General features: G+C 39.4%; 3 protein-coding genes and 1 long non-coding RNA gene across 9 annotated transcripts; 3 read left to right on the top strand and 1 right to left on the bottom strand.

Moving 5' to 3' along the window:
- Positions 1-197: 197 nt before the first annotated feature.
- On the top strand, positions 198-6,700 carry LOC147796872 (organic cation transporter protein-like). 4 transcript variants are annotated; one of them, XM_087145310.1, is made up of 10 exons: positions 201-510; positions 791-1,032; positions 1,746-1,976; positions 2,206-2,402; positions 2,776-3,063; positions 3,359-3,493; positions 3,718-3,803; positions 3,950-4,070; positions 4,362-4,434; positions 5,501-6,700. In XM_087145310.1, exons 1-10 carry the CDS (start codon positions 405-407, stop codon positions 5,732-5,734), a joined length of 1,713 nt encoding a protein of 570 aa, XP_087001436.1. In that variant the 5' UTR covers positions 201-404; the 3' UTR covers positions 5,735-6,700. The 4 variants fall into 4 exon arrangements, with proteins under 4 accessions (XP_087001435.1, XP_087001436.1, XP_087001437.1 ...); XM_087145309.1 differs by having other exon boundaries at positions 198-1,032; positions 3,953-4,070; XM_087145311.1 differs by having other exon boundaries at positions 202-1,032; positions 1,746-1,802.
- Positions 6,701-7,573: 873 nt separating this feature from the next.
- On the top strand, positions 7,574-14,059 carry LOC110981647 (organic cation transporter protein-like). Its single transcript, XM_022239381.2, has 9 exons — positions 7,574-8,158; positions 9,087-9,317; positions 9,599-9,795; positions 10,179-10,454; positions 10,560-10,694; positions 11,555-11,640; positions 11,734-11,854; positions 12,117-12,189; positions 12,332-14,059. The coding sequence occupies exons 1-9, from the start codon at positions 7,733-7,735 to the stop codon at positions 12,551-12,553; spliced, it is 1,767 nt and encodes a 588-aa protein (XP_022095073.2). The 5' UTR covers positions 7,574-7,732; the 3' UTR covers positions 12,554-14,059.
- Positions 12,677-25,170, bottom strand: LOC110981753 (organic cation transporter protein-like). Of its 3 annotated transcripts, XM_087145481.1 has the most exons (11): positions 24,554-25,170; positions 21,721-21,754; positions 20,778-21,122; positions 20,250-20,480; positions 19,552-19,748; positions 18,021-18,362; positions 16,378-16,512; positions 16,101-16,186; positions 15,709-15,829; positions 14,975-15,047; positions 12,677-14,772 (listed from the first exon to the last, which is right to left on the bottom strand). In XM_087145481.1, exons 3-11 carry the CDS (start codon positions 21,111-21,113, stop codon positions 14,509-14,511), a joined length of 1,785 nt encoding a protein of 594 aa, XP_087001607.1. In that variant the 5' UTR covers positions 21,114-21,122; positions 21,721-21,754; positions 24,554-25,170; the 3' UTR covers positions 12,677-14,508. The 3 variants fall into 3 exon arrangements, with proteins under 3 accessions (XP_087001607.1, XP_022095299.1, XP_022095297.1); XM_022239607.2 differs by lacking the exon at positions 21,721-21,754; XM_022239605.2 differs by lacking the exons at positions 21,721-21,754; positions 24,554-25,170 and having other exon boundaries at positions 20,778-21,701.
- Positions 15,780-19,267, top strand: LOC147796871 (uncharacterized). The gene is made up of 3 exons (XR_015427621.1): positions 15,780-15,869; positions 16,091-16,199; positions 18,761-19,267. It is a non-coding gene; the product is annotated as an uncharacterized LOC147796871 (long non-coding RNA).
- Positions 25,171-25,200: the final 30 nt, after the last annotated feature.

The raw sequence follows: 25,200 nt of genomic DNA, 5'->3' as shown, positions 1-25,200 counted from the left end.
TTTTGTTCCACAGGGAAACCGCCTTTGTACATACCCTATGGAACAAAAGTACTGTCCTGCAAGATGTCAGCCATTGCAAACCCTGTATTGCACACGTCTCCCATTCACATATACACACAGTGCTTCGACGGAAAGCATAATTATTGAGGGCGCTACGCATGACGTGAAGAGCGCAACCTTTGACGCGTGACGACGGGGCGGGGAACGACTTGCGTTAAGTCTGTGTCTTTGATTTATGTGCACGGTGCTTGTCTGTACATGTACAGTACAATACACACGAACATTATGTCAGTATTTCAAGGTCAGTCATTGGCATTTCTGTAAGTCTTTTGCTGGTAAACAACTTACGTCATACATGTAAATCAGCGTGGTCCATTCAGCGTTATCTCTACCCATCAACCTCCATGAACCATGTGTTTTATTCCTCCATCGTTGTGGAACTGCTGCTCAGTCCTAGACCTGTAAACAAGGCCCGACGGATACACCTCCGTCGTATCAGTCCGTGCTGCAGTACGTATCTAAACTTGATCTGGCATTATATTCTGTGCATGTAGAGCAACAGGCTTGAAGTTGAACTTTGGTTTTGTGAGTTTGTCATCCGATGTTACCGTGCATGCATTGATAGTTCTTCAGCTGGTTTCGGTACTCAACATGGCAGGTGTCTTTTTGGATGAAACACTGCATCACCTGGGCAAGTATGGCCGGTATCAGGTTACATGTGCCTTGCTTATTATGACCATTGGTAACTGGTTCCCTGCTTGGCATTTAATGGGAATTATCTTCACGGCAGACAGTCCAGATGATTACAGGTGCGCAACAGATCTTGAGGGGCCTGGCGAAAATGTAAATAGCTCAATCAGTAAGAATGGTGCCTGGGGGTCTACTGAACTACCTTATAAGCCGTGGTCTGGCAGTCAGGTGCATACATCGAGAAATGCTTCAGATGACAAATGCTTTGTGTACGGCACAGATGAACCATGCACAGATTGGCAGTATCGAACACAGTATGGTGAAACGACTCTGGTCACAGACGTAAGTTAGCTCTTTTATAGATATAACCTGAAATTGTAGCAATAGCCTGACAGTGATCAGGAGCTCTAAACCTCTTACTTCCTACTCCTAGATCTATGCATGATGCCTGCTCCACTTATAGTGAATTAATTTTGGATTTTTGCCCTGCCCAACGTGTATTTATCACTGTATATTCAGTATATGCCCCCAAAGGCTTGTGAAAAAACCACAGGCATACTCAGGTGGGACTCGAACCCACGACCTCCTGCTTACTAGTGCAGACGCCTTAGCCACTCGACCACTGAGCTTGCCGGTGTCGGCTGGCTGGTTCGAATCAGATTTAGCAGCGGGTACCGTGAACAACTATTTCAAAGATGGATTTGCGCCGGGGAGATATAAATTAATTTTGGACTTTTGCCTTGCCTGATAGTAGTTGGGATGGTTTGAAGTTATAGCTAGAGGTAAGATTAGACAAGACAGCTGCTGAGCTGTTCCAGACTAAAGTGAAATTCATAAACTTGCAGATTAACCCTAACTCCCTAGGGTGTATGTAAAATCATATTGAAATCAGAGGAATTGGGACTGTTAGTGTTAAGAATGTGAAGAATGTAGGGGTTGGCTTTGGCCATTTTAGGATATACATGACCTGAATTAGTTCACTCTAACTTCCTTGTGACCAGCTGTTTATAAGAAAAAATGCAATATTCTAATTATTTTCTTTTTAACCTTTGCAGTTGGACCTCGTGTGTGACCGTAGTCTCTTGTCTGAGACTGCTCAATCTGTCTACCTGGTAGGCATGCTGGTTGGCTCTGTACTTCTCGGTTTTCTATCAGATACATTCGGGCGGAAGATAGTTTTGTTGCTTGCCTGTGTTGCCCATGGAGTTTGGGGCGTAATAGCTGTGTTTGTCTGGAATTATCCCGCATTTGTCACATTGTGGTTTCTTATTGGCTTATTCTCCCAGGTTTGTATTATTTTTGATGATTTGATGGTAAAGCATTAAGTCCCATTTATGTGTTGTACATCCTGTGGGCCCTCGCTGTACGTGAGTGTGTCCTCAGGCAACCTAACTTGGTTTTAAATAAAATTCTCTGATTCCTTAGCTGCATCAGATTTCTTACAAAGTCTGATATTTTAATTCTAGACAGAAATATGGTACTGGTATCAGAAAGACTTTTTTTTTTGGTTTCTAGGGCTACAATCAGGTGCAGTTTGTGATCGTCATGGAGATGTTTCCCCCTGAGTGTCGCACTCTCATGGGGAGTCTCAATAACATGTTCTGGGGTCTAGGGGTTATCACACTGACGCCTATTGCTTACCTATTGAAGAACTGGCGTCACATGCAATTGGCGATATCGATACCATGCTTTATGGCTATCCCACTCTGGTTGTAAGTATCTCTTTGTATTGTTGTTTCTTCCCATTAATCTTATCCTTCAGCTGTAGACTACTGACTTCCTTTGACACAGATTAAAAGGACATTCCTGTTTTTTATTGGAGAGACCCTGAGCTGCAGTCCAAAATGTTTCATCCAATTGAAGAAAAATATCCCTCACTCTTTTCAAGTCACACCCATGTTTCCTTTAGATTTTTTAAATGTATTAATGTGAAAACGAATTCTTCAATTGATCCTTGTGAAAGAGCATGTAACTTAAAAAAGCAGGGTAAAAGAATATGGGCGATTACCCAGTGGCTCATTTTTAGAAATGTGACTAACAAGTTGCAGCTTATTCACGTATTCAATGAATTGTTTCGTAAAACAGTGTCCTGGATGATTCTGTAAGGTGGTTAGTAGCAAAGGGACGTCTTGATGAAGCCTTTCAGATACTGAACAAGATGGCAAGGTGGAATAGAACAGCGCCCCCTCCTGGCGGATTTGTGTTAAGCCAAGAGGCTGATGAGCAAGTTGTTCTTGACAAAGAAAAGAACGGTGAGACTTCAGAGATGACTTCCCAACGTGATGAGGCAGAGGAGAAGAAACTGTGTACTTACCTTGACATCCTTAAGAGCTGGAAACTGTTACTAAATACTGCCATCATCTATTTCTGTTGGTAAGTATTATGCTGATGTTAAATATCAACATTAGGGAAAAGTAAAGTATTAAATTAATAAAATGTAAATATATAATTGAATTAATTATTTAGAATATTAAAGCATTTTTTATTAAATAGGATTTGAAGATGTGCATTATGGTCGTACACAAAGCAAGTGGTTTTCAGTAAACACCATGTGAAGAATATCCATTTTACCAAAATATATGTTATCAGTTTCGTGAAATCTTTTCAAGGTTGAGATATGCTTTTAACTTCTGATGTTAATTGTTTTCATTTTTGTATTTTATTTCAGGTTTGTGAGTATGATGACATATTATGGAGCCTCATTAAATAGCGCCCACCTTGCTGGTAATAAGTATGCTAACTTCTTCTTCCTAGGATTGGCTGAGATTCCAGCATTCTTTATCATTCACTTTACCATGACTTGGTAAGTCTCCCTTCTTATCATTGTCTGTCTTGAGGTAACTCCCTTGTATGATTCCTCTTGTATTCCATTGTTCTGAAGCCTACTGCTTGGCTTACTGTCAACTGCTGGATAAGATGACATAGATTGCATGCACTGATTTTCTTTTGCTGAACCTTAGTCAAAGCCTTTGTCTCAAGCCTGTTTTAGGCTTCGTTGTCTAACTCTCTTTCCTGTAACCAATTCAGGTGGGGTCGACGCCCTTCTATGGGGTTATTTTTCCTCCTTTCTGGATTGGCAAGCATCACCACTGCATTTCTGCCAAAACAAACAGGTAAGATGAAATACTTTTATAGCAAAAATTTGGATTTTAGTACAGAATTTAATTATTTTCATTTAATAAACAGTTGCCTAATTGCTGAATACAGCATGCTGAATATCTTTGAGTTAGTTTTCTGACCCTCATTGCTTTATCTTCAGAAGATGGAGCTGATTTGACTGCTGCCATTGTTGTCATGGCGATCCTTGCAAAACTCTGCATTACGTGTGCCTTCTCCATCAATTTAATATTTTGCTCTGAAGTCTTCCCAACGCCAGTCAGGTGAGTAAGGTCCAGGTTTAGAGGGACAAATACATGTTCCCTGACATACTTATGCATACTCTGTTGCAGAGATCGTTGGCAGATGTATAAATGACAACTGGAAACATTTTGGTTCACAAATAGCCCACTAAACGTTGGTTATATTATTAAAGTCTTTCATGGCCGCCAACAACCTCGAGCTTCCATAATTTCTTGACTAGTCCCTTTCAGACTAGTTATCCATTGCTCCATGATTTTCTCATCTGGTTACATGATGCTTCTGTTTCTTTTTGCTTGTATCATTCAATACAGGAATATTGGGTTTGGAATTGGAGCAGTTGTTGCCAACCTAGGCACAGTCATCGCTCCCTTCGTGCTTTATTTGGTGAGTGATACATGGAGTTCTTTTTATTCACTTTTTCTCTAACCCTAACCCCCAGCCCTAAGTTTCCTGCTCGGAGCCAGAATCCGCCCAAATTCTTCGATTCTGGACTACAAAAGCTACCCTTACTCCTTTGCTGGCACTATGAATAAACAAAACTCATTGAGCGCACCACTGTGGAAAGTTCCCTGTCGGTCCAGCAGCTGTGGCATGCTGACACCAGTGGGTCACTTGCCCTTATGGCTCATGTTTTGGCTTGCACAGGGCCACTAAAAAAAATCACCGTGAACACCACAGATAAAGAGGCGGTTTCAGGTCACCATATGCCCTGCTTGATTGAGTGAGCTACAGAGCCCTGGTGAATATCAGGGGCATACATGTAAGTGGTTTACCACACACAAACAAAGTTTGAGAGCCCTTAGGAAGTACACATACAATAAATGTACCAAAATCTAGTCTGTACCAAAAACTACCAAAATCTAAATCCCAGTAACCAAATTCCTCCCAAATCCTCATGTGGTACGCTGAGCCTGAGAGCCAGATTCCTCCATATTCCTCTAAGAGTCAAAACTCCATGTAACCAAATTCCTGCCAAATCCTCCAATGGTTCAACTGCCAAGTAACCAGAATCCTCCGAATTCCTTTCCTTTGCAGGAAAGGATTTTGGATGATTCTGGCAGGTTATGGTTAATAGAAAGTCGTGGCCAATCTTTGATTGTCAGAAACTTATGGCATGTATGGAAAGCTAAACCAATACCCCACATCTTAGGACAGATTATTCAACAAATATAAAAGTCATTCTATCCCTAGAGTCCTGGAGCAAATACTTTCCTTTCACAGTTAACCCTAACCCACTAGGGCCTTTTCACAAGGGCACATCCCCAATCCTCCAAAATTCTCCAATTGCCCACCTTCAAAAACAGCAGTCATCCTCAGTCTTCCGAAATCCTCCATGCTTCAATCATCATTCATCCTCTATCCTCTAAAATCCTCCAAAACAACCCGGAGGATTGAGGTGGGTTAGGGTTAATGGATGGTTTTGGTTCACCTTTTGTTTCTTGCTCGTTAGGGTGACTTTGCCTCCTTTATCCCCCTGACGATCTTTGGAGGTATGAGCATCACTGCGTCCCTTCTTGTTCCAATCTTACCTGAGACAAAGGACAAGCCCCTCCCTGAAACAATCAAAGATGCCAAAAATCTGGGTAGAGGAAGGCATCTAAGGAGGACCCATGTGCCAGATCAAGGGGACAAGAAGGGTGACTATAGGCAGACAGACTTCTCTGAGGAAGAGGAAGCAGTGTAAGGAGAAGTTTGATAGAGTAAGGTTAATGATAAAACCCTCTCTTTGTACTCTGTATTGCTAATATAGTGGTGTATTAATGCATTGGGTTCAGTCAAAGCTTAGCACAAAGTGAGAATTTTTGGTGCTAATTGTTGTTTATAAATTTTTAACATCGGCTATTTTTGTACTGCCAACTCTGCATTTTTTAAATTGTAATTAGCTTTGTCTTTCTGAAGAGACGAAATTCTGTCGTTAAAAGTCTTCTTGAATAAAGCATTCTTGTTGGTTCCACAGGAAGGTTTTTGGCATAACGACAAAAGGCATAATTAATTTGATGACAGTGAGAATGTAAGATCAATGCTTTGTAAAGAGTATATTTTCAACTGTGTAACTGTTCTGAACAAGGAATGGGCATTCACACTGTTGACTTCTGAAATGTTTCTCACCTACATTTCAAAACATGTTCATGGAAAAAAATCTGCATTTATTTGTTTTGTAATCTTTGTTGTAACAATTGTAGAAATGTATAATTGAAAAGACGTTGATAAGACACGTACAGACATACATGTATATCACAAAGAAAGAGGGAAACGTTCCTCGAATATGCTACTGTCTGGCAGCTGAAAGTGAATTGACTATTCGAATGTAGCTTAACATTTGGAGATTTTGTTGTATGAACAAGTTAATTGACATTTGCTTGCTGCCTGGCAAAAGGTCCATTTAGGTCATCTTTTGCATTTGCACGTCATGCATGAGAAGAATTGCGCAGATGAACCATCTACTAAGCACAGGATGAATTATTGTAATATTTTACTGTTACACATGTGGTTTTGTATTTAGTGGAAAATTATATTCCTTTTTTTTAAGGAAAACTATATTCCTATGATATGTTAACTTTTCCTGGTAAGAAATTATTTAATTTGTGATTAAATATGATACTGCAATATGCTTGCAACTATAATGACCATAAACATTTCTAACTAAAAATGGGCTTTTGTTTCCATTTTTTCTGGAAATCTGGCTCGATCTTTCTGGAAAAACTTGCAAGGAACTAACGTTACCCCCCCCCCCAAAAAAAAACCACACTCGTGCCAATACTTTTTTGATTAACAGTATCAGGGGTGTGAGAATTTAGCTTTTTAGCTGATTGCAGCTTTTTTATTTAGATGTTGACCCTCAATTTCAGCTTTTTTGTGCACCTGCTGTGTACAAACGTATGGGGACTTCCTTACATCTCAGCTTGTTGCCGTTTTCAGCGTTGAATTTAAGTGGCCACTCACACCCCTGCAGTCAGAAAGAGGAACACGAACATCAAGACAGCTATGCACACCACGAATTTGAAGGAAGTTGTTGAAAATTCAGAGTAATTGAAACATTCTTTCCCCCTTCAGAATTGATAGGGGTAATTCCAGAAATTAGGGGTCCAAAAGTGGGACATTTTCGTGTCCCTGTAAGATCTGACCTTTGTTATGTGACATGGAAATGTCAACGGAATTGATTTCAAACTATTTCTATTTGTCTCGCAGGTACTTTGTATTAATTCATCACTCCCGGAAATTAGAAAATGTGTTCTGAACTTACAAAAATCCTGTGTCAGATGTGACAGGGACAGGAAAAAATGGACCCTTAATTTCTGGAATTACCCATATAAGTGAGCGAAGTAGCGGACCAGTTGTAATTTGTCTTTCAATCACTGGCTTCATTTTCATATTGGCATTTTGAGGTCAATTTATTGGTGACAGGTGCAGTAGAGATAGGGAAGCATCTAGAAGTTTTTATTATTAACCCGAAAGAATAATTACTTATGCCGAACCCACCAACGCTATTATTCCTTTGAACAAATTGCTTCCGATTAAACATGCGCAAATACGTGGGCAGACTCCATTAAAAGCGTCGATGTAAAATTATGCAGCAGCAGCCGATACGCCCCAGGTATTTTAGTAAAAACGGCCATTTGACCCGAAACGAGCGCAGGTCTGACTGGCAGGTTAGTCAGCAACACAGAGTTTGAGGGTAAATATGGCAGCATCCCGTCTAGATGATGTTCTCCAGTACATCGGCAAGTATGGCAGGTATCAGATGATAATGAGTGTTGTCATCACTATCCTCGGTACATGGCTTCCTGCTTGGCATATGATGGGATTGATATTTCTGGCAGACCGACCTCAGTCTCGCCACTGCCTGCGCTGGAGCACTAACCTCGGAGCGCTGATTGCCGGGAGGAATGGAAAATCTGCCGGCGATGTTGATTACTCAGATTGGATGAAACAAAATAATCATTCACTGGAACGATCAAACGTTACGGACTTCGGGGGTGATGATAAGCCATCCAACATTTCTGATTTCGAATGTACGACGGATGCTGATGCATTTGCTGCCGTGAGCAAGTCATGCATGGAGTGGGAATATCATACATTGTACAATGAATCCACCATTGTCACCGATGTAAGTACATGTACATGTATTGGCCTCTGACATGTGAACGACAACTTCCTCCCGATGATGCTGAAGGTTTTGTCTTGTCCGTGGTCATTTCGACTTGCAGGGGGTAATGTGCAAAGAGGGACTTTGTTTCAAGGTTTAACTTTTTCCAAGTTATATCAGACAATAGGCGTCATTAAGTTTTGTCATGGCCGTATTTCATACATAACATCATTGCAAATTAAGGGTACTGTGTAAAAGGGCACCCGTGGAAAGGGCAGATACGAAGGAAAGGGTACACCTGTTACAAATGGGAGATGGTAAATGCCCTAATTCCCCCATGGCTGTGAAATTGGCGAGAATTTGCGATCCACTGAGTTATTCAAAAGATACCGATATAATAGGTCCTCAGATGTCTTTCTGACCCATCGCTGTGCTATCTCCTACTTGTGTGTCACAGTGTCTCAGGATACAAATGACCAGGTTATTTCAATCAGAATGTAAAGCTAGAAAATTTAAACCGACGTGTGGAGTTGAAGAGGTGATCGAAAAACAAAAACAGAAACAGTAATACACATGTAGAGTGGCTCGCATGTTTTCAGATGCTCTCGTCAGACTTACCTGGAAACATTTCGTTTTGTGAATTATGCCAAGATGCTTACATCACGTTTGTAGTGAAAATTCTGTAATCTCTGTTTTTTCAGTTTGATGAATACATTCTCCATACTTTTCTTTTTCTTTCGTCCTTTTAAGATCATGTCCTGTTGCCTCTATTCTTCAGCATTTAACCACAATTTTGTAATGTTTATCTTTCAGAGGCTTAACATTTACACGTCTGGTTCCTGGTGTTAAATTGCTAAACGCTATCCATCATTGCAAGGAATTTTACAGTTGGACAATGTTGTACAATTTACAAACAAATCACGAGTTTTTTTTATTCATTTCTGTGCAGTTTGATCTTGTCTGTAACCGGAAAATATTGGCTGAGACTGCGCAATCCATTTTCCTCGTCGGCATGCTTGTGGGTTCGGTAGTTTTCGGCTATATTTCGGACGTCTTCGGCAGGAAGATTGTTCTCTTAGGCGCTTGCCTAGCTAATGGTGTGTTTGGAATTGTGGTATCTTTCGTCTGGACCTATCCAGGTGTTGTTATATTGTGGTTTCTGGTCGGTCTCTTTTCACAGGTATGTAGAACTAACAATTATACTTTCAGACAAGTGGGTTATTTCTTTTAAAGCAGTGGGTGGAAGATTTCTGAGGATGGTTATTTCGTCGCCTCTGGCACCAGTGCAATAGTGGTAAAGGGTATTGCGATTTTAAAATCTTTTGTCCAATATTTCATTTAAACTTTTACCAAATATCATTTTCAATGAATCTTCTTTTCATCAGTCTGAAATGCTGAACAAAGCTATAGACTCGATCTCTTCTTCTTTGCATTTAGTCTTGTTTTGTTGTCTTCTTTCAGGGCTACAACCAAGTTCAGTTCGTCATGATAATGGAGATGTTTCCGGCGCCTTGTCGAACCTTAGCAGGAAGCCTCAACGCTTTGTTCTGGGGTTTAGGTTCAGCAGCACTGGCACCTATCGCGTATGCCTTACGCCAATGGCGACATCTACAGTTGGCCATTTCTGTACCATGCCTGCTGGCGGCGCCGTTGTGGTTGTATGTGATCTTGTTGATTTCACTTGAAAGCCACCACTGAGTGAACTATGCTTTGAAAATTATATAGCCCACCCACAACTTGCTTTCCTAAACACTGTACATGTATCAATATGTGCGATAAATGCAAAGAGGAATAATGCTCAAGTTCTAATTCTTACCGATTCAGTTAACGAGCATGTGGGATATGATAAACCGTATTGAAAATTTAAAATTATGACAAGGCCTGGGTTTCTTCTGGTCCTCGACCATCGTGACGGTAAGTAATACTATGAACAATGAGGCATCATGACTTTTGATAAAGCTTAAATTTTTGGTCTAACGCTGATTTTGAAGGTGTAAAATAAGTTTACCGCAAAATAAGAGCAATCCCTTCCTTACAACAGAATATTGGATGAATCTGTGCGTTGGCTACTTTCCAACGACCGACTTGGTGATGCGCAAAGGACTGTTGAAAAGATGGCACGTTGGAATGGTGTAGCGCCCCCTTTTGGTGGCTTCGTTTTAATTAATGACATCGAAGAAGTATCGCCGCTTGGCGAGGGTAACAGCGACAAGATTGATCAAATGATACCACAGCTGAGTCAAAAGAAATGCACAATATGCGATGTCTTTAAAAACCGAAGGGTCATGTTAAATGTCTGCATTGTCTTTTTCTTCTGGTAAGTATGAATTAAATGCTTACTGTTTTTCTGTTAGAATGCATTATTTTCACTACAAATACATTTTTCAATTTTAATATGAGAATTGTATTTTTTCTGCCATAGGTTCGTTAGTTTACTGACTTACTACGGAGGTTCACTAAACAGCTCACATATTGCTGGAAACAAATATGCAAATTTCCTGTTCCTTGCTTTATCAGAAATTCCAGGCTATATCATCATTCACTTCACCATGAATAGGTAGGTTTGCCATCTCTTATTTTGTCACTGATTTGTATGATACCTGCGCGTGAACGTTTATCAAGAAAACGTATTTTTGACGAAATTTTAAGTATGGTCTTCAACACTCAATTGACTTCGACTTATTAATATTAAAAAGGGAGCTAAGTCACACTTTATTTTAGCGTGGGTAAAGTAAGCATAGCGCTTGTAATGTGGGGGCAGAAAACGTGTAAATACATGTATATGGAGACTTTACTTTTCTATAATTTTTTAAAGGGTAGCTGTAATCATTTTTTTATTACAAACCCGTAAAATGCACCTTTGTGCCTCAGTAAACCTTATTTTCAACATTGGTTTCCCCATTTCCAAGGGTATTTTAATGCCTTTTTTGTTTTATGCTAATGAACATTTCTATATTCATGAGCAAAACTGTGATGTCATCTCAGGAAGAAGCCTCAATGTCACGTTGGTTTATACACAAAAAGCCCTGCGTTTTTGTAAATTTTACTGGACTACGTTTTCTCATTTTTGCTGGTTCATTGTTTACGTGCATAGCAGTAAGAAACCATCAATCCATCTCTCAGAAATGTTATTTAGTAGGTAAATTCTGGGTTCGCAATTTAATCAGAAGTACCTGTGCACTGAACCATATCTTCCCTTGATGACTTCATAGATACAACGCCCTCAGTTTTCTGGGAAAACATGGATAATTTTGATTGTTTAAAAGTGACCACTTTTCAACGCATTTAACCAAATAGGAGTGTGTAAGAGTTTTCATACTTTGAAGAAAAGTACAAAGATGCAAAAAATTGTGTCGAAGAAAAATTCATTGCAGGTACACTTTAAGATGCATTTGTCAACCTTGACCTTTCGTTTAGGTGGGGTCGCCGCAAATCTTTGGGACTCTTTTTTCTTCTTTCTGGAGTAGCTAGTATAACAACGGCATGTCTGCCAAATCGGACAGGTTAGTGCATTATTTGCCTGCAAAAGTTAGCATAATCAATTTAATTTTTAACTGATCGTTTGAATGACTGATTTTTGTATCTATTCCCCGTAGTTGATGGCACTGATTTAAGTACAGTTATCATCGTGGCAGCCATGTTGGTTAAACTCTTCATTGTCTGTGCATATTCCATCAATATAATTTGCTGCACGGAGATTTTGCCCACATCTGTCAGGTAAGTTTATCTGTAGGGCCTACTAAGTGTTTGCCTGAACTCTTCACAGAAATTATTTTTTGTTGAGCTAAGATAAATTCGAATCTAAATTTGCCCTTACTAATATCAATAAGCTTGTAAGTTTATTAAGATATGGGAACCAGGTAGATGTATTTTTTTTTACAAAGTATATGATTTCCGTGTCAGGTGTAAATTAATTTGACTCATTTGATTTTTTTGTTTCTGTTTGGTTTGTTTAATTTTGTTTGTTTTTTCATCTTAGGAATATTGGGTTTGGGGTAGGAGCTGTCTGTGGAAGTGTCGGTTTGACAGTAGCACCATTCATCATTTACTTGGTGAGTTTAACTTCAAGTTAAACCTTTCAAAATTAGACGACGAATTTGGCCTTTCTTGGTGATAGAATTTCCACCGGTAACCTAAACATGGGCCGATTAAATCTCTGTATTGAAAATTCCTTTCATCTTTTTCTTCTTGCAGGATGAGTTTGTATCTTTCCTTCCACTCAGTATTTTTGGAGTCCTGTGTGTTATTTCAGCCATGTTGGTCCCCATTCTTCCTGAAACGAGAAACAAGCCTCTTCCAGAGTCGATAGAAGATGCAGAAAATATCGGCAAGAAACTGCCGAAAACAACTGATATACATGGAGAATATGTTCTAACTGAAACTGTGAATGGTCCCATCGAAGACGATGCAATGTAATATTTACCGTTTTCAATAAAAGTGAAACAACTACTGAAATTGCTGAGCCTAATGGCTAATAGTGGGGAAGTTTTGATTCTGTCCAAGAAAATTAAGTGGACGTAAAATCAAAATGACAGTAGGTTTCAGAAAGCTTTTGTTTCAGTTTAATTTCAGTCTATTATCACGTAATACGTGATATTAGATATAAATAAACAGGGAAGAAACTTTGAAGCACATGCTACTATGTATATTTATGCTTATTAGTTGATGGGAACTATAAGACTATAACAATTCCTCAGGAAACATACATTTTCTAAAATAATAGAATAAAGATCCTTTCATTTGGTATTTCATTGATAGAAATGTCATTGATGGGCGTTTATATATTTACCTTAAATTCCCCCCTCCCCTGCAAAACATTCGGAAGGGTTTGCAATGCAATGGTTAGTCTTGTAGTAAGGATATCTTTTCAGTGGGTCCCTCCTATGAAAAAAAGGTTGCCTGGGGTTTGCCTCACAATTTGGAAATTGTTTCAAACATGAAAATTTATTTGTAAAAATTTCCCCCGTAATGGATAACCTTACATTATTTAGGCCCCTTTTGAGTTAAAGCTATGTAGCTTAAAAAAAAAACCAAAAAAATTTCCGACAGAATGGTAAGGAATGAATTATCCTATATTTGATAAAATACAGGATTTAAGACAAGAAATAAATGGATGATTCTTTTGGATAAAATTGACACGTCACTCCAAAATATAAAACATTCAAATAATGATTCAATAATGTCTTTTATAACACGTGTTGTATAAACATTCCTTATACAAGGAAAAATTGTGACGATTATTAATTTTTCGAGGGTAGCGTTTGACATTTCCGATTTCCATTTTCATTCATTACTGAATTGTTATATTTGTGTGGAGAAATTTTTTTAAATACTGCCATTTAAATTCGCTCTCACTCTGCATAAATTACAAACTTTTTTTTCTTCACTTATAGTTCCATGGAAAGCTTAGTGACAGGAATAGCAGCAATATTTGCATTTCACTTACCCCGTATAAAACTTGATCGCACTTTTGATATATAAACACCGACCAAACTCAGTTACTGTAATGAATGCATACATGAACACAACTAGTAGGCCTATATACGATTATACTCCTGACAACTTATAGGATGAGTAAACACATCCAAACATGACAGTACATGTAATGCTATTTTACGTATTTCTGCGTGCGTAAAATGTTTTAAAAATCTTATATACACTTAAAAGCAAAGAATACAGGGGGTGAAATTGAACCGATTGTGACACGTTACTGACATTTCAGCAGGTGTACGCCAGTTCTCCTGATCATTTTCTTCTGTGTTAACGAAAAAATGGCGAAAGAAATCTGTTAAATATTCTGTGGGCTCCACGTTGACTGAAAAGCCACTTAAAAAGGAGAAAAAGTTTCACACTGTCATAATCGCGATTTTTACCATTGGTTATATATGATAATAAATGAGGTGATTTTCTAACACACCTAAATGATTCGCGTAATTATCCAAATTCGTCCAGTATATATTGACGGAAATACCACGCCTAATTAAAAACATAACATACTAAAAAGTTCTGAAGTTTTTTCACACATAAGTCGTTTAGCGGTATATCTGCAACTCGAGCAATATAAAGATCTCTTTTCAAGTCTTGGAAGTATATTTCGGAAACGAAACGAAACAGTGCCCAATGACGGTCCGTTTTCACGTCTTGCATTGAGTAATGTCAATGCACTCCTTTGTCCCCCAGCCCCACTGTCTAAATCCTCCCCAAGGCTCACCCAACCCATTTCTTCGACAAACACAATAGCTTAGCCCAACTCCAAGTCGTTTTAACGGTTTCGTTACATCAGACTATCCCAATTCTATACTTCTATGATCAGCAATCGTAAGACTGAATGTTACATCACATTCCTAGCTAGGCTCCATATTTGCTATCTCTCACAGCCAATCATTTTCGTCCTGCATAGCAACATTCACCATCCCATTGTTAGGAGGGCCAGTGGTCTCCCCATGCACTGATGTTACATCTTTGCTTGCACTGCCTCGGTTGCTGGGTGATGTCATTCGACCTAGACTCTCTGCTTCCTCGATAGTCTCGGGGAGTGGTTTATTTCTTGTCTCCGGTAGAACGAGAACCAGTCCTGCAGCTAGAAGACTTAGACCTCCAAAGATGTTCAGAGGGATGAAGTGAGACACTTTGTCCTGAAATACATCAGTAAAGTAAAAGGATTGCAATTTTGCTTCGGTACGTTGCTCAAAGTCAAGGGCATTGATACCACTGCATATAACCGACGCACACAAGGTCGATTCATGGGAAATTCCTGGACAAAAGGCGCTGGATAAACTTGGAGTAGTTGTTCTGGAATATTTTAATACTCGCGAGCAGGCAAGTTTTGCTACTTACAAGGTACACAACAAACGGTGCAACAATGCTTCCAACTCGTCCACAGAACGACGACATGCCAAAACCGATATTCCTGACAGGGAAAAGATCCAAAACGTAATTGGCGTTCGATTTATCCTTGTTATGCAACTTTTTGAAGATGATTTTGATTGAGGAAATAATGTGAACACTGAAACTTACGAGAACCCCCTTGGATCCCCATTATAGTTTCACTTTGTTTTTAATTCATTATCAAGTGTTTCTTTCTGGATTTTTTGAAATCATTTGATATTATAAGGGAATAAAAGTAATACTCGAACCGCAAGCGAAGTCGTTATGAGGTTGTCAGCGTTATCAGGTCATTATCAAACGACCCACAAAGTACATGCTTATTCCCATTCATAAATACCATTTTAGTCGGAGAGTCAAAAGAACCCAATATACGATAAATTTCCATCGACTTTGTACAAGAATTTTACTTTCATTTCCCGAACACCCCCGTCCATTTTATGGTACATTCCTTGTGCAAAAATCTCCTTATACGGACTTGGCTTGTGCTTGGTGGGTTCTGCGTGCCGCGCCGTGGCGCACACAGACTCTTGACCAATAGGAATGAATTGTTTCCAGGTGCAAGCGCATTTTTCGCAGCGGGCATTATCAAAATGTTAATACACAGTCAAGTTGGACGTTGTTGAATAGGGAAACTGTCGAAAGGTATTTAGGAATCACTAATGAATGACTGATGAATTCTGCACCTGACTGGTGTTGGAAATATCTCTGTGCTGTAGAGGAAAGCCACGCCGAAACTACACGTAATGCAGAATTTGCCAAACACTGCCATAACCACGATTGGAATCTCATAGTCTGCTGCGTCTTCTAACACATAACAAGAGATAAAAGGTAGCAGGATTATGAGGTGGGTGCTGACATGAATGCAAAGTAGAAAATGCCAACTTCGACATTTTTTATTCCAGTGAATAACTTGCGCGTTGTTGTGAGAGCATTTCTTTTAAAACATCTGGAATGTGCGGTTATTTTTAGTACACATTATGCTAACCAAATTCATGTAATCCAACCCAACAGATGTATTTTTCTGAATTTAATTTGATTCATTTTGGCTACCCATGAATATTTAAGGTTGACGCACCTGTGTCTCTGGGTAAACAAGCTGTAACCACACAAGCAATTCCAGCAAGGAGATGGAACAGGAGCAAAGATGGGCGACGCCCCCACCTGTCAAGAAAGGGTGAGGCATATCGATTAATGTTGTATCTACAACACTGTTACACGCCTAAGTCTGTTAAAGTAATTTGTCAATTAGCTGATGGGCCACACTTTCTCCGAACTGAAGTCTTTGAAATTTATGTTAAACGTAGGTCAAACGTCATCAACCTTTGTCAGTTGAATGACCCAATAATCTGTACCAGATCATGGTGAAGCTTGTAAGGACGTAAGCAGGTATCTCCACCAAAGCTATCAAGAAGAAATTGAAGTATTTATCGCCAGCCAGGTTGGAACTGTACAGTGAAACGCCGTAGTATACCATGCTGTTGACAAACCTGTCATAAAGAAAGAGAAACTTGATTCAATTAAATTTCTGACGAACAGGAAGATTGCTAAGATAATGATTAGGATAAGATTTGCATCAACCCCGCCATGTTTTGTCCAAGTATTGCTAAGTATAGCCTATAATACTTGACGAATTTCGGTCCAAATATTCGGATCTTCATATGGCAACTCCACTAACCTACATGCACACTGTGTTTCCTTTTTCATGTGTTATATCTACAACCATAAAAACGTGAAATTACTCTTCATAAAAACTTTAGCAAAGGAAGTGAACATGGGCAGGGAAATACCGATTTTATGTTTACCATGGTGGAATTCGATTCAGTGAGGCTAGTTACACAGTGCATTTCTATGTATGTTCAACAATTCTGACGACGTACCGCTACAAATCTAATCAGTTATTTTAAACGCCATCTCGGCAGTGGTGAACCCCATTCAACATAAACATACAGTCTTTATTCTCTGCCCTCGGTCACGATCTTCCAGAAATGAATACTTCTATTTAGGTCCAAAAGAATATACTCTACTATTGACTCGTGGTGCACTATTGATCGTGTTTTGGTTTCGATGAAGCTTGAAAGTAACAGAAAAGTCGAAGGTGGATTTAAGCTTGGAACAGGCAAAGTTGAGCCTCAGCTTCAAATTCTAAAGCCAAATTCGCTAGAAATAACTCTGTGCAGTGTGCAATCATGCGTTTTGCGTTGAAGTACGCTTTAGACGTGCAACAGAGTACAGTTGAACTCTAAGCGCATTGACATCCAGGTTCAACTTCATTCGTACAAAAGACGATAAAAGACTCGACATCAGTGAAGGTCGCGTGTTGTCCATCTTGGACAAGTTGAAAGAAATTTATTTCTGGTAATTTTTTTTTTCTTTTCTCTGTGTGAGATCTGTAACCTCTCAACCTTACGAAACAGCAGTACACGAAAAAACGAATGTGAAAATATCACAACATGCAGATATTGTTATGTAGTAGATTAGCATTGAGACACAAAAATGTTCGTTTAGACATTTCTGTATCCAACAAAGAAGAACAAAGACGGCTCATGCCCCACACAAATATGTATTATGTATTTGTTAGTAAATAAAGTGATTAAATTCAGACCGATGGGTTAATCCAACACTTTCTGCTGTTAGACGAACATAAACGTTAGAAGTTTTATCAAAACATTATCAGGCTACGTTCTTGCCCGGCAATTTTAGGCCTATTCTGATTGACATCTATTCTAAAGGTCTCGACATGGAAAAGAAGTAATTTTTTAAGGTATTCCAGATCGCGGCTATGGTAAATGTTTTTCCTCTGTCTCTCGTGAAAAAGAGAGACCAAATTGTGTTCCTGACAGATTTCCAGTCGACGCACACGAAAATTGTGAATTCATTATTAATGATTCTCAAAGATGTGTGATTCATAAATATTATACTATCCCAAACCCAACTAAACAACAAACAATTTAAAGAGTCTACTTTGTTTCAAAAGAGCGTTGATACATCTACTTACCAGGAGAAACACATTATGAGGAGATTTCGCAGTATTCTCCAGCTCCTCAAGATGTCAATCAAAGTATGAGTCTTCACTTTCTTTGCCTTGTCCTCACTTGATCCTTCATCTCTCTGGACCTCAGATGTCTTAGTCTCAACTGTTGCAAGGTTACCGTTGCCATAAGAGACACTGGCTTCGTTTAATTCATCCGATTCGCGAATGGTATGACCTTCGTGGATGACGCTGAATCCACCAGGGGGTGGAGTTATTCGATTGAATCGAGCGATCCGGTGCAAGATTCGAAAAGCGTCTTTATGTCGCCCTCTAGAAAGCAGCCACCTGACTGACTCATACAATATACTGGAAGGGGAAACAGAAAATCTCACAGAATCTGAATCAGAAAAACAGTTAGCTCCTTTGTATTTCAGCTTTCTTAGCTGTTACCCACAGCTGCATGCATCTTTAAACTGAACGAAGGTCACCTTTGCGTTTTGAGTTTTGTTTCGGTTACCTACTTTGTGTACTTTTTACTCCCAAGAAATCCACACACATCTTGGTTCCTTTGTGCCGTAACAACACTAAAAAGCTATTGTATATCACTCTCTGTCAGATTGATGGATTTGATTTCTAAACCCGATACAGTTTCCGATTTGACGCCCAAAGCTACAGCTTGTATGTTGTTTTCATACCTTTGTAATCAAGTTATTTAGCTTTAAACCATTAAATAAACGGTTTAGTGCGCTATTCTGGTATTGCAGTCCCACTGGGACCGATGCAAGCAGGAAAATCAGGGCTGATGTAGGTTTCAGAAGACCGATAGAACAGACTACATGGAGCCCCATGCAGAACGGTAAGTCACACAAAAGAAAAGTTTCATTCTCAAGAAATCACACTAGCTGTGTTGTTCACAGTGTGTGTGAGTGTTGGGATTGTTGACAAGCTGACCGTCGCTTGAATGCTGTCTGTGTTTGTTGCCCAAAGTTTCGTTTAGATCTTACAAATGAACCACTGGTGAAGAAATTATCAAAATCTTGCACTCAAGTTTATATCTAAGCACTGTACATCAAGTCCCTGAGTTATGCCAATAAAGCCGGTCACCTTGGACGGTCTTACGGATTTCGTTCATCGTATACCCTGTTTATTATTGCTGTGAACCTTTGAAAATAGTTCGTCCTCTTGAAATCATCATGCGTGCTGTGATGGCCGAATGGGATTTGGGGTGAAATCAGGTGAACAAAATGAACAACTCAATACCTCAGGATTATTTCCCCACGTGAGTGAGTTTAGCATATAATTATTATGTAGGAGATGTGGAAGATCTGTTTGACTGAAGGTTTTGCAGGTTGACATCCCACATTCGGTATTAGAATGTGTAATAGGCAATGACTGATTTATGGCCTGTAATTTCACAGATCAGGGCCTACTCCTTTGAGATAACACGATTTGTCTCTCAGTACAACTGAGTCTCATTAAAATGCTCATTTTTAACTAGACTGGAGAATTTTTCTACATTTCAAAGTCTGAAATAATGATTGTCAGTGATACTTACAACCAGAGCGGTATGGCCACAACACACGGCACTGAGATAGCAAGTTGCATTTTACGCCAATCTCTGAGAAAGTACGCGATGGGAGCCAACAGGGTCACGCCCACTCCCCAAGAGATGTTGTTGATACAACCTGCAATGGATCGCTTCTTGGGAGAAAACATCTCCATGATGAGTACATACTCAGTCAGGTTCATACCCTTGGGAAGACAGAGCAAAACATGCTTGGTTTAGGTCAGGTCTTGTGATTTGGATGTTAGTGGTTGGTATTTGACTGCTGTGGTCATGATATTTCTTCCATAGAGCAGGAAATGGATATTGTGTGGTCCCAGAGTTACAAAATATAGTTTGGAAATAAGGAAAATCTTTTGTTGAAATGGTCAACAAGAATTGTGCGTAAGTTAACAGCTACAGTCGACTAGCCGGAAAACAGCGAGCCATTCATTTGCAGAACACGGGCCAGCCGAGAAATCAACCTGCTGCCAATATATCGAGCAGCCAGACAGACAGATGCATCCAACTATCTAAATCATAACTCAGGAAATTAGTTGCTCAGCTCAACAGTTATACATCTTTAAACCAACATGCAGTGGAATTCCAACATCATAATAACCGGACAACAGGCAACGGTTCTGTTAATGACAAAGACAAATTGAACAATAAATTTCATCAAGAGGAAAGAATTGAAAGAGAAAACTTACCTGCTCGAACATTCCGATAAAGAACCACAGCATGGCGAACCAATGATACTCGTACACAAAATAGATAGCAGTACCAGCACCTGCTTGGAGTAATACACTGAGTAGCAGAACTGTCTTCCGACCGATGAGGTCCGAGAGATGACCAAAGATGAAAGCCCCAGCCAACACGCCGGTGAACAAGATGGATTGAGCGGTACTGGCGAGGATTTCTTGGTCACAGACAAGGTCGAGCTATGACAAATATTAAAAAAGAAAACTGACAAACATTTAATTTGGCAAAGGATGGTAAAATACGCCAATGAAAAATATAAACTAAAATAATTAGACTTTGTCACTGCCAACCCACTCCATTTCCTTAAAAGTCTGCGAGTTCACCACGACGTTTCGCCTTGTTTAGTGCCCTAACCTCAACCTGTGTTAAACATTGGAAAGTGCATGTATATCTGAGAAAATCCAGACACATCAAGAGGAGGCTTAATTTGTTTTTGCACGGAATATTCACAGAATTTCAGAAGTGTAACCTCTTACCTCCATAACAATGGTGTTTTCGCCATAAATGGGCTGATAGTCGTATCCGTTTCTGCATTTCACTTCTTGGCTCGTATTGATAAAGGAAGTTCCATTTCTATCCTGCAACACTTCGAACATGTCACATTGCGAGAAAGTTTCGTTAAAAGGCACACTCTCATTCAGCGAGAATCCCGGGCTTGCCCGGCAGTGGAACGGTGGTTGATGGCCGGTGAAGATAATTCCGAAGATCTGCCATGCTGGTAACCATGTCCCGACAAGCGTGATCAGGATATAAGCTAAGGTTTGGTATCGACCAAAGTCTCCCAAAAACACCCAAACCTCGTCCAGATCCATGTGTTCCTGCTGAAATATTTCCTCGTGAATTATCTAATCTGTATTGGTATGTCCAGCTGCTTGTCAACAGAGCTCTTTACGTGGCATCCGTTGCTGGAGTTTACTACTGACTGAATGGACCATTTAAACCAACACACAGGTGACGTGCGGCCCTACCCTGTGACCAGACAATAGGCAATTTTTTTCCCCTGAATTTTCAAGTTACCTTATGGTGTGAAAGTGCAAACTGTAAACTCAGCCAAACAACTTTGACTCAGAAATGAGGGCCCACGCTAAAGCTACTAGGGCAAAAGACAGATATCGAATGTTTAAGCAAACAAAATAATATAAAATATTTCGGATTTATCGATTAGACCCGATGCATTGTGGGAAACTAGTCATTTGAGTCAAGGCCCGTGTAATTTCATGAGAAACCTTTTGAACTTGTGGCTCTACGAAATTCACCGAAATTCCGTGGTACTAGCCGACCACCTGTCATCCTCTTCCTCATGGTAAGAATAAGGAACAAAAATCAAATTTTTGATGCAATTTAGTTTTTGCGAATTACAATTCCATACACGCACAGCTGGATATTTATTTTACATCTGGTACTTATTTGCATCTTTACCGGCTCAACTTCAAACGACCTTGTAGATGGTTATCTGCTGAAGGCAACAAAAACACATATGCGTGTCAGAACTGTGAAAGGCAGTTATCTTATAAACAGTTTGTCATTTTGCGTCGGCAAATCCTTGCTGGATCTTTTCAGTCGGGAATTCTTGTATTTTTTAAAGGCATGCCTTACTTTTTATCTTTTGCCACAGTATGGAGGTGATTAATGTTCACAGTAATCAGACACGACCTTTAACCAAAGTGGAACTAATCTGGTTTTGATTTGTCTTTAGTGTGCGGCGGTTTTTCTAACACTATATTACCGACAGCCCCAGTTGTACTTTTTCATTCTAGCGTTTATCTCAAGTCAAAATCTGACCGAGCAGCAATTCGACTTTAGCTGTAAAACTACAAGCAGCGCAGTGGGAAAAACACTTTGCCCTGCCTCTAACGATAACAGTTTACTTACTGGTGCTCAAAATGTAATTACATTTCACCTTGTAATACATTCTAGCCCTAAACATGCCCAATAATCTGTCGAATTCGACAAATTGTACGGTGTACTATAGTTTACTTAGTTTATTGTAACAATGCTGAGCAAAGAAATTTTGATGACAAAGTTTACAGTAAAATCAAGAAAAGGATTAACGAGGCTAACCGCTGTTGTAATTTTAAGGGCTTGTGCCCTTACCAGGAGCGCCTAGAGGTTTACAAAGTCACTAATACGCACAATTATATACCATGATCGATACAATGAATTTGTAATTTAAGAAACAATAATGGCCATACGCGTCTCCATCGTTTGCTGTGTACAACCAATTTAGCCTATGTGATCAAGCGATGGCAACGTTTTGTGACAAGTAAATAGGTGTTTAAAACCCGGCTAGTGGTAATCAAAATCACACTTTATAATTTCTCTGAATGTTCAGTTTTTAGGATATGTATAAATAAGGATACCTAAACTTTTCAACCACATTCGCTGAAATGAAACCACTACTAACGCGCGTGCCAACATGAAACAGCCGTTGCATTTTTTTCAGACCATCTTCCCTGTTTTTAATCACAGGCCAAAGGTTTACATTTTATCCTAACTCCACTGTCAGTTGCCATGGGGATATGGATTTGAGTCGGTTTTTATCTCCATGCGAGCTTTCTAGCACGCTTACTTAAAGGATGAAGTGCGTTCACTATCGACGGGGCAAACATCCTTTGCCAACAGTTTCATAATGACGTTGGAAATTGTGCAGATTTTCAACCATTCCGATTTTTCTGCCGTCTCTGTTTGATGTTAGTATTAATTTTCTCACATTTGTCTTAATTGTGACGCTAATATAATTTCCTCCAATTATCCTAGACATGACTCTTAAAAACCACATCTAGTTTAATATGGTGGAGGCTGTGAAACATTTTAAAAACCTTCGTAAACTATACACTTGTAAAAACAGCGCTCAGCGTCTAAACATTCTCTGTGCCCACATTTAGGCTGAATGTCAGGCTAAAACACGTTAAGAAATGTGCATGAAAGCTAAACACGTTTCTATGGTACACGTTTAGGTTTGTAAAATCTGCTTAGCATTGAAACACGTTTCGAAATGTGTCTAAACTCTGAGCACCTTTTCATTTTTAATGTTATTTACTGATTATTTTTACAGTGATACGTGTATTGTCAGTGTAACCACTGAAAGTACTATGCATAAAGATTTTTCTTCTATAAATGTCCCCGGTAGGCTTGGCAACGTTTAACTACAGTGACGTAATGAACAATAAACTCGCGCACAAACAAACTTACAAAATTCAAAGTTAAGTTTATCTTAATAACTTTTCAAGAGCACCAAAGTTATCAACTTACTAACAAATCCTTTGATTCAAGATCTTTCATGCACGAATCATGTTTTGCTCACGTTTAGTTTTCCGTATCCCCCTTCTTTAATTTGCCTGGCTTGCTTGATGACATCACAATGGAATGGCGCACAAAGTAACAAGTTGAGTTTTGTCATGGACGTGTATAATGTATATACGTCCGTGAGTTTTGTATACAAAAGTTAATGGAAGTCTAAAATGCTTGTGATCTGAGCTCTTATTCGGGGGTCAGTGAGTAAAGTTTGAAATGCCAGTTGTCTATATTATGCCGCACTATTTGAATATTTTTGGCAGTGAACAACTCCTAAAAGTCCAAAGAACCGCCGTCTTCAGCGCGCTAAAATAAACACGTTTATCTGGATTGTTTTGTTTCTCTATCTCCGCGAACACACTGTTGACATCATTAATAGTAGAACTAAGATAACTAAGTAACATAACGACACTGTCAGGTAAATCGCATCTTTTTGACCCAAGTATAACGATTGCTTAAACTGGTGATACTTGTCAGTGGATTTCACGAAGGAATCTCTAAAGATTTTGAGATTTTGTTTGTATATTTTCACGCAGTTGTTGAAACGAGTCGTAAACTAGTTCAGGGACAGCACGACCTAGTTCACGCGACAAAACAAACTCAGTAGTGGTTTAAAACGCACCCAACTTGACAATGCTGAATGTTGGAATCGGTCAAAGTAAATACCGCTAGTTCATGGTTGGATTCACATAAAAAAATGTAGATATAGAGATGTGGATAATGGTATGAGGCTAGGTATCTGTGTACGCTGGGGGAATATACATAATGCATGTAGTAATACACGTACCGTATTACGCTTTATGGCTACTGTGTTATTGGCACCAATAATCTTAGCATAAAAGAGCCAAGATGGCGCGAAAATAATTGACCGTTAAAACTGTCTTTAATGTCAGTGTTTGAGCTTCACATCGATAACAGTAACTCAAGCAGTAACTGATACGAAAAAGTGCCAACTCACACGGTACTCACACGACCACACAGCTCATGACTTCAACAGCAAAAAATAGAGATGAGATTTCTATAAATTGTGCTCACTAGTGTGGTTTCGTTACGTTTGTGGGCAAATATTGCAGACACGACGATTGGGAACCATCCCAAAGTGTACCACTGATCTTTTCTGTGCCATACTTTAGTGTGCCTCTTTTGCATGTCGCAGATTGCACAGCCATTTAGAAAAAAAGTAATTTATGTGATGACTTACTAATACAAAACGTCTGTTTTCTCAGAACATAGCTCTTGGCAGACAAAATTGCAGCCAAAGGGCAGAATTAAACAATGTTTTGTATACTGACTGGATATTAAGGTCGTACTGTAACTTTACAGAAATTCTCACACACTGCAAAGCATAAAACATGGCCTATAACCCTGACCTTACCCCCAAAATATTACTTGCCAATGTATTATAAATAATTGCGTTCCCATACTGACATGCCTCTGCAGGGGCTTGGGGATAACCATATCGGTTTAAAGTAACAATGTATTGGCGGGTGAGTCTTGTAAAAGTAGCATTTTTGCCGCACTTTGCAATTTTGCAGACTTCTTCCCTAGATGAAAGGCCTCCAATTCTGAGACCTTGACCTACTCCACTGAACAAGCACGTCCTCT

Source organism: Acanthaster planci, linkage group LG14 (genome assembly GCF_054643075.1).
Source record: "Acanthaster planci isolate LZ-2023a linkage group LG14, COTS_SCS, whole genome shotgun sequence".
Lineage (NCBI taxonomy): Eukaryota > Metazoa > Echinodermata > Asteroidea > Valvatida > Acanthasteridae > Acanthaster > Acanthaster planci.
The sequence above is the reverse complement of the archived record's forward strand: the minus strand, read 5'-3'. Positions and strand labels throughout refer to the sequence as shown.